Genomic DNA, 13,305 nt, shown 5'->3' with positions numbered 1-13,305 from the left:
ATAAAAAAGGCAGCAGGATAAACCTAACAAAGCATCGCTTCATTGCCTAAAGCTCTCGCCACTCCTGCCACTGGGCTCAGCTCAGAGGCAAGGCCGAATGAGACTGTTACACCTACCTGGACCTTCCCAGGCCCCATGTTCTTCACTGGCGGAGGCTGGCAGGATGTGCCCACGATGAAAAGCTGCTCTGTTAGTGAGGCAGAGCTGACCTTGTTAAAGGCGAGGACCTCCACTGTAAATTCTCCTTCCCTAGGAGAGATGCATGGAAATGAAGAGCCTGTATGTTAGTCTTCGTTAATCCCACATAACCATCCTAGATCTGCATAACTGCAGTAATTGATGGCAAGTCAGCTCCAAGAATAAGACCAGATGGGAGAAAGTCCTGAGGCTGATTTCCACATAAGCCATTTTGTGTCCTACTAATAGACCAGCTCCCCATCCAGCGTGGGTCAGGACAGGAGCTGAACTCCCACACTGCTGTTGCATGTTCTAAAAGAAAAGTAATCCACGTGAGAATGAATTGCTTCCCTCTGAACACCACGGCAGGTGCAGCCACCGAAATTCCCACAGACTCCCGCAGAGCTCCATGGTGGGAGGCCCAAGTCCACGGTATGCAGCACATGGAGGCTACACAGAGGGGTCATACCTAAGATGGGCCATGGAGCCCAGGCCGGAATGTGCCAGGTGGTCACAGGTGCCAAGTGTGTGCCGGAAACAAAAGCAGCATGGGGCTGACAGGATCGGAGAGGTAGGAGAGGGGCCAGAAGGTCAGCAGGGAAGGGCCACAGGGCCCATACCATGGATGTGATACTAAGGAGTTGTGGTTTGTCCTGAGATGTATGTCGCGGCCTGGGTTTGATACATAACCTTTGGCCTTGTTATGTTCTAAAGCCTTTCTGGAAGGCTGCTTAGGATCCCAGCTGCCCTGAGCTTGGGGCCCTGCCTGGGAATTCCACCTGACCCTGACCCAGAGCCCCCTGTTCAGGGTCCCAGGCAGACTGTGCAGCCATTACTTCCCTGGTTCAGGAAGCTGGGTTTTGCCTCCCAGTTCACATGGAGATGCATGCCTGTCCTCACTGTGGGGGCGGGCTCAGTCCTGGGAATGGAGTGTCTGCAGTGGAGGGGCCATGAGAAAACACTGAAAATACAGCATTGTGTGGATGCAGAGTCTGGACCCAAGAGACACATCCAGAGAGTGCGTGTGAGGAACAAGGCACAGACGCAAACAGAGGCCAGGGAGCCAGACCAGGATGGCTGGAGAGGATGGTGTGAAGTAGTTCCTGAGACTGTAGCAGGTGGAAGGTTCTATGCCTTCCCTTAGGCCTCTCAAAAAAAACATTTCCTGTCAAGTCAATTCCAACTCGTAGTGACTCCATGTGTGTCAGAGTAGAACTTTGCTCCATAGGGTTTTCAATGACTTAACTTTTGGAAGTAGATAACCAGGCCTTTCTTCGAAGTCACCTCTGGGTGGATTCAAACTGCCAGCCTTTTGCTTAGTAGCTGAGTGCTTAACCATGTGTGCCACCCAGCTTTCACACACTGCTAAGGGGCATCTCTGTGCGCAAGCCAGGCCCATACAAAAGGGGTATTGTTCTGATCAGCTTCCTCTTTCTATTAGTAGAGAAACAATTCCTGGTGTTATCATATGAGGAAGAGGGACTGAGATCTTGGCCAGACCCACATTTGGGGAGAATAAGGGTATGTCCCTTTATCAGTATTATCTCATTAGTGCTTTACAGAAGCCTGTCAGGTGGAAATCCCTATCCCCATTTTACAGATTAAATAAGTGAGGAGAAGAGAAGTGAAGTTCAAGTTTACCCAGGTAAAATGTGGCACAGCCAACCTTTAAGTGACAACATGACCCTAAAGCCCTTTCAGTGCACCAGACTGAGGGTGCTGGCCACCTGCAAAGGGGGCTGGGCCCTATGGGGCAAATCCCAGGCAGCCGTGGAAGGCCTGGCCAAAGTGTAGGTCAAGTTAGGAATGGGGGCTCCCATCAACTGAGAGGCATCCAGTCCAGGCAGGGCTTGAACCCCATTGAGTGGAATGTCTTGTATTACTCAATTCTGGAGAAGGATTCCTGACCCAGAGTGAAAAGTGTGTCAAAGCAAGACTGAGGAACTTCCAGGCAGAGCTCTTGTCATTGGGACTGATGGGCCAAGCAGATGAATTCATCATCAGAAGGGAAACTAAGGGTCTGATCCCAGTAGCTAAGGAAAAGCTGAAACTCTCAGGGAAACCTGGGCCTGGGGACCATCGCTGTGAGTCCTAAGTCCAAGCAGAGATCCCTAAGAGAAGGGGTGTGGCCTCTAGACCTCGGGTCCAAGTCACGTGGTGGGCCTGAGGACTGGACAGAGGGCAGAGGGATCACAGGCAGATTCAGATGCGAGGCACAGGGAGGGGCCAAATTCCCTCCCAAGCTTGAGTGAGGTAAGGCAGTCCTGGGGTTTCCACCCGTGTTTTCCACGGGCATATCTACCTCCCCAAGCAACTGGAAACTTTATTTTAGACAAAGGCACTCATACCTCTTTCTTGTATCTCCGTAACGTTTTATTCAAGGGAAACAGTAGTTGCTCAAAAAAAACAAAACCAAACCCATTGCGGTTGAGTCGATTCCGACTCATAGTGACCCTATAGGACAGAGTAGAACTGCCCCATACGGTTTCCAAGGAGCAGCTGGTGGATTTGAACTGTTGACCTTTTGGTTAGCAGCTGTAGCACACCGTAGCTTTTAACTACTGCACCACCAGAGCTCCAGTGGTTACTCAGTAAATGCCAAATTCAAGAATAGCATCCAAATTCTTCAATATGGTACTGAGGCCCTTTACAAGTTGTCCCCAAGTACCCTCTGCTTTTATGCCCGCTTCTCCTCACCCCTCCCTTCTATACATATCACACTAATCCCTCCAAACTTCTCTCATTTCCTGAACATGCCCCCCATTGACACCCTTTCCTTGTGCCTTTGCCTAGGTTGTCTCTGTTTGGAATCCCCTCCCCCACTTTTCCCTTGGCAAACTCCTACTCAGGAGTTAATCTTCAACTCATGCAAATGCCACTGTGAGCCCTCTTAGGTTTTACAAAGAATACTGAGTGTTTCCACAATACCTTGTACCTCTTTTGTAGGACTCAACCCGCTGTTCTGAAAGTACCTGCTCACCTCTTTGCCTTTCCCCTGGATTCTGAGCTCCTCAAGAGCAATAGCTGGGTTTTATTTGTCTCTGGTAAATATCTGTCAGCTATATTGACTGAAAGTCAAGTCAGTTTCTGGAGAACCTGAGTCCTGATGACTTGCAAAGTCAATCCCTGCTGCTGCTGCAGAAAGGTCTTTACCTGTGCCTGGAGTATCTTACCTGCTGTAGACATGGGTGTTGGTGCTGTTTCCCAGACCGACAGTACCATCCCCAAAGTTCCACAGGTAAGCAACATCCGTGCCGAAGTTAATCCTGCACTCAAAGGTCACACTGGCATTTACCAGAGCAGAGGAGGTGGATAAGAGGCGATTGGCAACAATTTTCTTCTGGATGTTGATGGGGTGGGGCTCAGAGACCACACTAGTGATCCCATTGGAAGCCTTGACCACCACCTGGTACCTGTTGGATGAGGCGCCCGGAGGCCAGAAAAGTCAGATGACAAGAGAGAAACAAGGGCAGAGTTAGAGAGAATCTCTACATTACTTCAAAGAGAATGGCAGGGGAATTCTGGCTTTTAACTTGTAGGAATTACCACAGCACCTAATGATTTTCATTTAATCAGGAAGAAGGAAGAGTAAAAATTTTTGAACACCCTTCTTTATTTTTTAATTCACATCTCAAAGTGAGTGGGGAAGGCATCGTTATGCTTTCTTCAGATAAGGAATTTTCTCAGGTCACACTGCTGGCTAAGATGGGATTTGAACCCAGGTTTTTCTGGTTTCAAAGCCCACACCCTTTCACCCAATTCAGGCTGAAGGAAGGGAGTCCCTCAACACTATAAAACTACATTTGAGTTCAATCCCCTGAAGTGCTTACTGGCTCATTACAACACAATTGTATCAAATTAATTGAATGGTAGCACAATAACCCTCAGACTGAGGTAAAGCTGCGTTATCCCCAGACACACATCACTATGACAATGTTCACGGACCGCTGTGGGATGTGGAGTCTCTTTTCTATGCTTCTTGAAGTTGTCCTCACTGGTGGGTCTTCTCCAAAATGCCACTCAAACTCCAAGGGTCTCATTTCCTTGGTAACAGCTACAAAAGTGATGTCTGCATCTGTGGCAAACACAGTTCCATTTGTGTAGACAGAAACAGCTGTGAGGAAAGAAAGAGGGGAACAGATACTTGAGAATGGAAGGGCTGGAACTCGTGCAGTAGAGGTTGGTACCTCTACTTTCCCGTTCAGTCATGGATATGAGTGATGGATAACGAACCTCTGAATGTGGGTACAAGGTTGTGTGGGCAGTGATGCAGCTCTAAGGACCTGAGAAGCAATTATGAACTGAGTTCAAAAGTCATCAAAGTAATAGCTCATAGAGCGATATGGCCAACTCCTTTTGGAATTTTCCTTAAAGGTATAGTGTGGGGAGCTGGCAGGTGATTCTGCTTGATACCCTACATTCTCCTCCCTTTAGATTGAAGCCTTCATGCCCGTGAGTTCTAGTGCAGCTCTAGAACAAACGGTGGGTCAATAAAGAGCCTATTCAAGGGCAAATGAGGGTCTCAGGCAGAGCTGATAACAGAACATACTGCTGACTATGGCTGCCATAATCTCAACTGATGGTATAAAAGAGAATTTGTTAAATCTGGAGTTAGAACAAAAACGTACGCTGCATCTTATACCAAACAGTCACGCTGGGCCAGGCTTGGCTGTCACCCGCTTTGTTTTGAGAAGTGAAGGACACATTATATGAGGAAGTGGATGGAAAATGATGCATGACAACAGTGCCTAAAATAAGAAAAAAAGAAGGTAAGAGAAAAACAGCCTTAAAATTAATTCACTTGTCTCAAGGAATGATCATATTTAACATGGTCAATATTTAACTTTTTTTTTTACTTCTTTTCTTTGAATTCTAATGCATTTCAAAATTCAAACCATGTGTTTTGAAGCCAACTTCTCTCAGAAGTTCTCCTCTCACAGAAATTTCTCTCATTAAAATTTTCTTTAAGCGTCTTCTCCGTTTCTCTTGAGAACTCCCTACCTAGCAGTAAATATGCTAATTACTTGAAAATAGGTTAATTAATTTGTTAGATGGCCTTGTTTTAAAAGTATTTCTCCAATGTGTGTACTAAGTAGTCTTATGCCTCAGGGGTTCTTAAAATGGGTCCAAGAATAAGCCTGAGGCTTTTAAGCCCTCAAATTTTATGTAACATTTTTATACACACACACACACATAAAGAGGACAAATCACAATCATTTTCTGCAATTTTGGAAGAGGACAATTTTGGAAGATTTAAAACAACTTATCTGTTATAAAAAGATATTTAAAAAGTTTATAAATTGTTGTTGTTCTGCATGGTTTTTCTCTTTATAGAGAGAAAATATTTATTTATAATAGTGATAAAGTGTGCTTCATCAATCCACTAGAATTTCTGAAAAATAAATGTCCCATGAATAAGAGTGACATCTTATTAACCATGCATTAATTCTAACCACAGTCCAATAGTCAACAACCTTGAGGAAAGTGCAACTAATGGATTTGTACAAGATTATCACTTATTAATCTGTGGATCTGGATTAAAACCCAGAGCTTCTGATTATAAATCCTGCTATGGAACAGGCTGGGGACATACAAGGATTGTGCTTTTATACTGGGTGGACAAGCTGTCTATTTATTAAAAATTTAGACAAGTAAATATGAATGACCAATTAGGTGGTTATGGTGTGCCAATAGGTAATAAAACAACAACAACAAATATATATTTTATACTTTCTTGGAGAGACAGTTTCTCAGCAGACTAATTACATTGAATTATATGAAAAACATACAGTAAAGGTGTAGAACAAGTTACAAGAATGAGTTCATCGTGATGCTTCTCCCATTTGCTTTACTCTGTCCTATTTCTGGGAAATGTACAACCATAATTCCAATCACTTAGTCTGAACACTTTGGAATTATCTTTGGCTCTCACACTTGTTGGGTTAGTGTTGATTTTATCTCCATAATGTTGCTGATATTTGGCTGGAATTCACCATTCCCACCCCCACTGGCCTCTAAGCTTGGGCTTCTCCTCTACAAAAATTGAGATGAAAAGAGCACCTAGTCACAGGGTCATTGTGATAATAAAGGGAGGTAATGTGGGTAAAGCACTTGGCGGAGTGTCTAGCCCATTGTAGTGCCCAATGAATTCCAGTGACTGTTCCTTCTTATCTCTGTGCTTCTGCTTATTGCATGTTGTCTGCTCGAAATGCTCCACCCACATCCATTTCTTCATGTCCAAACCCTCCTCTTCAAGGTCTATCTCATATGCCAACTCCTACGTCAAATATTCTTTATCCTCCCAGTTAATGTAATTCTCCCCTCTTCCTGAAATCTTCCAGCCCCTTAGCAATATCCTTCTTAAGACACTTTTATGCTCTACCTCATAGTTTTCATAGGCATATATTAATTCCTTTACTAGATTATAAATTCCTTGAAACTAGGACCTTGTATGACTTCTTCTGCTTGTCCCCAGACTACAGTATTCTTCAATAAACATTTTCTGAAGGAAAGAACAGTAAATGATGAATGATGTGTCTGAATTTAGAATTGTTGTAACTTGAAGAATATCATTGAAGCAGAGAGAGAGTCATGCTTCACTCATGGCTGTGGCTGGGCTGCTTAGGCTCCAGATGCAGGTCTTACTTTTCTGATCTGTGTGGGAGCCAGCAAAGGTAAGAACTTCACCATCATGCACACTGCTGGAATTCATGAACACAGACACAACCTCATGACCAATCTCCATGTAATAAGGTCCAAGTTCCACTTCAGTTCCACAAAACTCATCATAAATAACTGCCTTGAGCATATAGACACCTTCTGGAAAAAAGAGAGAATGGCCATTCAGTAAATTTTTAAAAGAAGGCATAACATTTAACATTTGGGTATGTTGGGGTTATGAGTGGTTATGGCGGGGTGACTAATATGGGAACTGATACAATAAAGGATTTTTCTAATCTCTTGTAGTAGAGTCAGCCTCATGAGTGTGCAACATGCACCGTTGCATGGGGCGCCACACTCAGAAAAGCTCACACGTGGTTCAACGTTCTGATGCACCATCTTGAAATTTTTATTAATTGTTAACAAAGGGGCCTGAATTTTCATTTTGTGCTGGGCCCTGAAAATTACATAGCCTAACCTGTGTAGTTGGAAATATTCACAGGGATGAAAACAGATGTTGACTATCCCACATCTGGGCAAAAAATACTGAAACAAACAGTCACACATATCAAAAAGCTGTTGTGGTATATTAAAAAAAAAAAAAAGACTCCAAATTCTTCCCCTGCTTCCACACCCTTATAATATGACTATATATGACGTGGCAGCTTGTCCTACTAGGTGGCGAGTGTATTTCTTCACCCCTTGAATCTGTGCTAGTCTTGTGGTCACTAGATTTAAAAAGTGCTTGGACTTTCCCTCTTTGATGTTCTTGGTCCTCTGTCATTGCTGCCATGGGAAGAAGCCCAGGCTATCCTGCCGAAGGATGAGAGACACATGACTGAGTCTCCCCAACCACCCTGCCTATAGCCAGCTCGCCTCCAGAAGCAGAGACACTTAGCTGGCTAGCAGCTGATACAGGTACATAAATGAGCCCATGTAAGACCAGCACAGAACCAGAAGAACTCTCAGCAGAACTGTGAAGTAAATAAATGGTCATTCTTTAAACCACTAAGTTTTAGGGGGGGTTGTTATGCAGCAATAGATACTTAGACGATTTCACTGAATTGGGAAGATCTTTAGCAATTCTCTAAGTCCAATCTCTAACACAATACTTTTAAATTGTACATTTGATCATGTCATTCCTTAGCTTTAAAATGTCACATGATTCCTGATTGTCACAGGATAAAATCCTTAGCTAAGCCCTTCACCCTTAGCTGATCTGGTCCCACTCACCCCTTCTTGCCATCTGCCATGCACACACTTGATTCGTCATGTATATAGAACGAGGCTCCACCTCTCAGACCTCCATTCATTATGACAACTCCGCACTTTGCACAGCCTTTCTCTCATTTACAGTGTCCTTCTTCTTGTCTCCATCTGGCCAACTCTTACCTATCCAGAACTTCTTTTAATGACCCAGGCAGAATTAATGACTCCATTCTGCATTTGGCCATGGAACTTGGGCTGTGCTTCCCTTTCAGGATGCACCACATTGTCTTCCTCATCCCGAAACACCAACTCAGAGCACATAGTAGGTATACAATGAATGTTTATCAAATAACCAATAGAATTTTGCACATTGGAAAACTCATAGAGGTTAAAAGGTTCATTCCAGGCATAGAGTATGCAATTATTTCTTAGGAATTAAGATAGACCTTCCTCCCTTTGTTTTCTGCATGCAAATTATATTGAATAAATATAAGAACCTGAGGGAAATTGCAAATAGTAGCATAATAAGAAGTAGAAAAGAGGAAATAACTTTAAATAGGAAAAGTATATTTATGAGGCAGAGTAATATACGTGGTAATATACAGGAAGATGTGGGAACACTGTGATGAGTGCAGACCACACTAAGTATGGTCAAGATAACCCATATAAGAAACTTGGAAGCTACATCTTAAATGCTGAGACATAGTCTATAAAGAGTGATTCCTCTTTCTTGTAACGCTCTTTCTCATGACTGTGTCCAAACAAATATCGCGCATGAATTTTAATGATAAGTAGAAGAGGAAATGGACACTCAAGTAGATCCCCACATTCACTGGGACCAGGACTTAATTAAGAGCTGTATGATGTATAAATCAGTAAATTGCTCCTGCTTCAGTCTAAAAGGCAGATTTAATTACTAAAAGTTAGGAAAGACAGGTTATTATAAGAGTTTAGAGAATTTGTTTTGGACTCAGATGGATTTGGCATTGGGACTCTGTCTCTTGGAGTGTGATAAATTCTTATGCATATTTAGTTTTCAAGCTAACTTTAGACTTAACCACTATTGGGAAGATATTACACAAATTCCTTATTTTATTCTTAAAGCCACAAATAAATCAATTAACATGTAATAAAACTATAGATGCTTAAAATTAATAGAGAACCTTCTAATTTGAACATGGAGATACAGACAGCATTCCACTGAATCTTCTGAGAAGTAATCCCAAAGCAATAAGGAAAGATGATTAAAAATACAAACTTTTTTTTTTGGTGAAACTCAGAATCCAAAATAGATGCAAGAGATGTTAATGCAATAGAAATCCAGCATGGAAGAATGGGAACCTGCTGGAGAAAGAGAAGATGTCCTGGAGTGAGAGCTCAGTGTCAAGGAGACTCGGCAGTTGTGAATGCCAATTTTAAAATTATGCTTTTTGAAAATAAGATATATCCATGAGTGTAAAATATGTATCCCTTGCTTGCCACAGTAGAAATGGAGATGCACGGGCTGGGAGCAAGAGTCCCTCTGGACTTGGTTTTAGTTCTGAGAGACATGGGAGGGAGGGATAATTGAAGAATCACATAGACAAACCATATTTGTAAGAAGCACTCTGCTTCTGTGGCAGTAGGGGAGAAAAGAGTATGCATTGTAGAGAAAACTCTGACTCCCTAATTTCATTAGCTAGAGAAAAGAAAAGGCTATATAAATTCACACATGAAATCTTATTTTGTTAAAAAAAAAAAAAAAGGTCTCAATTAGTCTGTAATACAGTCTTGGAGACATACACACACACATCTTCTGCAAATAATTAGTCCAGGCAAAGAAGACAGTTCTTTTAAATTATGAGTACTAGTATAAAGAAATAGAGAAAGAAAGAGAGAGAGAAGAAAAGGAAGGAAGAAAGGGAAAAAAGGAAGGAAGGGAGGGAAAGAGGGAAGGAGGGAGAAAAGGAAGAGAGAGAGACAGAAATTATTCAGGATATATAAGGTACTACAAGATTTAAGGCTGGAAGTTCAGTTAATACTTACAACAGATTAAGATCATTTACCTGAAAAATATTGTCCAGGAGAAAATAAAAGGATTTAACAACTTAAGTAACCAATAGCTTCTATGATACAACACCACTGAGCAGAAATGCAAGAAATCAAGGCCACATTTCAATGATTACAATGAAGAATAGAAACTGCAAGACACAAAAGAGGGGATATAGAAGAAAAAATGAGAAGTGCAAGCTGGATGAAATAAAAAATAAAAAAAGAACATAAAAGGATTAGAGAGGATAAAGGAGATATAACATGTGTATAAGCAGAATCTCCCAAAAAGAAAACCGAAATATTGGAACAGAAAAACAGCTAAAGATATAATTCAAGTTATATTTTCAGAAACAAATGAAAATGGCACATATGTGTGCCAAGAAAGCTGACCCAGAATGGGCAACACTGATACATATTCTGGTAATGCAGTTAGACTTCAAAAATAAAGAAATGATTCTTTTGGCAACCAGATGAAAACATCAAGTCATCTACAAAGGAGAAAAAAAGCCAACTTTAGAATCACTACAACATGAGAATATATAGTTAATTACCTGGAGGGCTACTTAAAACACAGATTGCTGGGCTCTATGCCCAGAGTGTCTAATTCAGTTGGTCTAGCGTGGAGCTCTGGTGGCGCAATGGTTAAGTGCTTTGTTGCTAACCAAAAGGTTAGTGGTTGGAACTCACCAGCCACTCTGCAGGGGGAAGATGTGTCAGTCTGCTTCTGTGAAAATTTGCAGCCCCCTTGGAAACCCTATGGGGGCAGTTCTACTCTGTCCTATAGGGTCGCTGTGAGTCTGAATTGACTCAGGAATCAACTCAGTGGCAATGGGAGAGTGGGGTCTGAGAATCTGTATTTCAAACAAATCTCAGGTGATGCTGATGCTGCTGGTCTAAGGACTACATTTAAGAACCACTCTTATACAAAAGGAAACCCTGGTGGGTTAGTGGTTAAGAGCTACAGTTGTTAACCAAAAGGTCAGCAGTTTGAATCCACCAGGCACTCCATGGAAACCATATGGGGCAGTTCTACTCTGCCCTATAGGGTTGCTATGAGTCAGGATTGACTTGATGGCAACGAGTTTGGTTTAGTTTTTTGGGGGTTATATGACAGGAAGCCCTGGTGGTATAGTGGTTAAGAGCTCAGCTGCTAACCAAAAGGTTGGCAGTTCGAATCCACCAGCTGCTCCTTGGGAACCCTATGGGGCAGTTCTACTCTGCCCTATAGCGTCACTATGAGTCAGAATCGACTAGATGGCAACAGGTTATATGAGAGAATAAAGTAGAGAAACAACTGAAGTCCTTAAGGGGGAAAAAAGTGTGACCAACGATTTAAGAGTCAGTAAATTATCATTCAGATATAAAGGTAACAAACAGTTTTAACACGCAGGAACTCAGGGAATATTATTTCCATGTGTCTTCTTAAAAAATCTACTAGAGAACAAACTTAAGCAAATCAAATGGGAAAACTATGACAGGGGACTAAAGGTGAGAATTGAATATATTTAACTATAGAACTAGGACTAAAACAAATGTGGAAAACTAGATGACAGAAAAAATGTAAATATTATATGTCCTGACAATATAGAAATTACACAAAAAAAAAAACAAATTGGGAGGGGAAGAGAGAAGAGGTGGGAAGTTGTGGGATAATGCAAATTGCCTTTTCTATAATTGCTGAACATCAAAAGGGAACATGTAAACTTAACAGAACAATTAACAAAAGTATAAGCATATTTGCTTTTCCCTGGGTGGTGAAAACAGTTAACACGCTTGGCTACTAACTGAAAGCTTGGAGGTTCAGTTCCACCCAGAGACTTCTTGGAAGAAAGGCCTGATGATCTACTTCCAAAAAATCAGCCATTAAAAACCCTGTGGCGCACAGTTCTACTCTGACACATACGCAGTGGCCATGAGTCAGAATGGAATCCATGGCAATTGGTTTATAAGCATATTTAAGAACAGATAGGTGAATACTAATACAGATAATTTAAATTACTAAAGAAGAGGGAGGGAATATACTAACTTCGCCACTGTTCATAATAAGTAATGAATAACAAAGAAATAGAGGGATAGGGACATTTAATAGAGTTAAAAATAAAAGGGGACAAGTAGAACAAGACTACAACCCTTCCAACTATCAGAACACCAACTCAGACAGACACACAAAAGAAAAACAGGGCTACTCAATGAAATCTTAACATTTACAAAGAGCACATAATGTAAAATATGACAGAATTAAGACCAAACATCTACCATTTCAGTAAATATAAATTCACTAAACTCATTTACTTAAAATAAAGATTGTCAGAACGGATCACAAAGCAAAGCCAACTCCTCTGTATACAAGAGCAATACCTAAAACATAGTAACTCCAAAAGGTGAAAAATAAAAGGGTGACTAAATTATGCTAGGACCTTGTGATGAGGTGGGAAGTGACTTGGGTACTGGGTGGCCTCCAAGTACAGAGCAGAACACCTGCACAAAGCAGAATGACTGACAGACAACATTCAGATGTTTGGGTCCAAGGTGTGGAACCACCTTGCAGTAAACAGTTTGGCCTTTGGTCCTGAAAGCAGGACCACACTTGAGGCCAATGAGTGGGGGCTGGCCAGACTCAAAGGGACAACCTGGGGGCCTGATGCTGACTAAGCCTCAGGAGGTATGATATAATATATCATGACTACTGTAAGGAGGCCTATAAACACCTTGGGAGGATCAGTGGAGTTTTCTAGCTGGTGAGAGCAAACAGCTGCTCTTGAGAGGGTAAGTGCATCCCCTGCATACATGGCAGCTTTGTGCTGAGACCCCCTACCAGACCTTGACCTTTGTGTTTGTATCCTTTTTTTCTGCTAGATTAAAGGCAGCCCTTTCCCTAGAATTTGTGCGTCATTCCAGTAGATTATTGGACTAAGAAACAGAGAAGGGTCTGGTACCTGCTAACCTAGCCACAGGTGAATGGAGATGAGGGAGAAGTTACAACGACTGTCCAGGGAAGGGAAGTTGAGATTTCTGCAGGACGCAGTTGGTGTGTGGAGTAGGATTTATTATCCACCACACATCTGGTGTCAGAGGTGGAGGATCTCAGCTTCCCTGGACTACTTTGCATAACTGGTGCTGTGAGCAAGAGTCATTAGGGGACTAATGGACCACAGCTACCAAGGCCTCCACCAGACTGAGTCCAGTACAGCTAGATGGTGACCGTCTACCACCACTGACTGCTCTGAC

General features: G+C 42.2%; 1 protein-coding gene across 1 annotated transcript in view; it reads right to left on the bottom strand.

Moving 5' to 3' along the window:
* Nucleotides 1-13,305, bottom strand: part of PKD1L1 (polycystin 1 like 1, transient receptor potential channel interacting) — a 145,432-nt gene that overhangs the window by 124,063 nt on the left and 8,064 nt on the right. The window contains exons 3-7 of the mRNA XM_012559424.1: nt 6,823-6,996; nt 4,806-4,925; nt 4,123-4,291; nt 3,351-3,590; nt 117-249 (exon numbers count right to left, since the gene is read on the bottom strand). Coding sequence (XP_012414878.1) covers nt 117-249; nt 3,351-3,590; nt 4,123-4,291; nt 4,806-4,925; nt 6,823-6,996 — 836 coding nt within the window. The remainder of the gene's footprint in view (nt 1-116; nt 250-3,350; nt 3,591-4,122; nt 4,292-4,805; nt 4,926-6,822; nt 6,997-13,305) is intronic.

This window comes from Trichechus manatus, unplaced genomic scaffold (genome assembly GCF_000243295.1).
Source record: "Trichechus manatus latirostris isolate Lorelei unplaced genomic scaffold, TriManLat1.0 scaffold00247, whole genome shotgun sequence".
Taxonomy (NCBI): domain Eukaryota; kingdom Metazoa; phylum Chordata; class Mammalia; order Sirenia; family Trichechidae; genus Trichechus; species Trichechus manatus.
The sequence above is the reverse complement of the archived record's forward strand: the minus strand, read 5'-3'. Positions and strand labels throughout refer to the sequence as shown.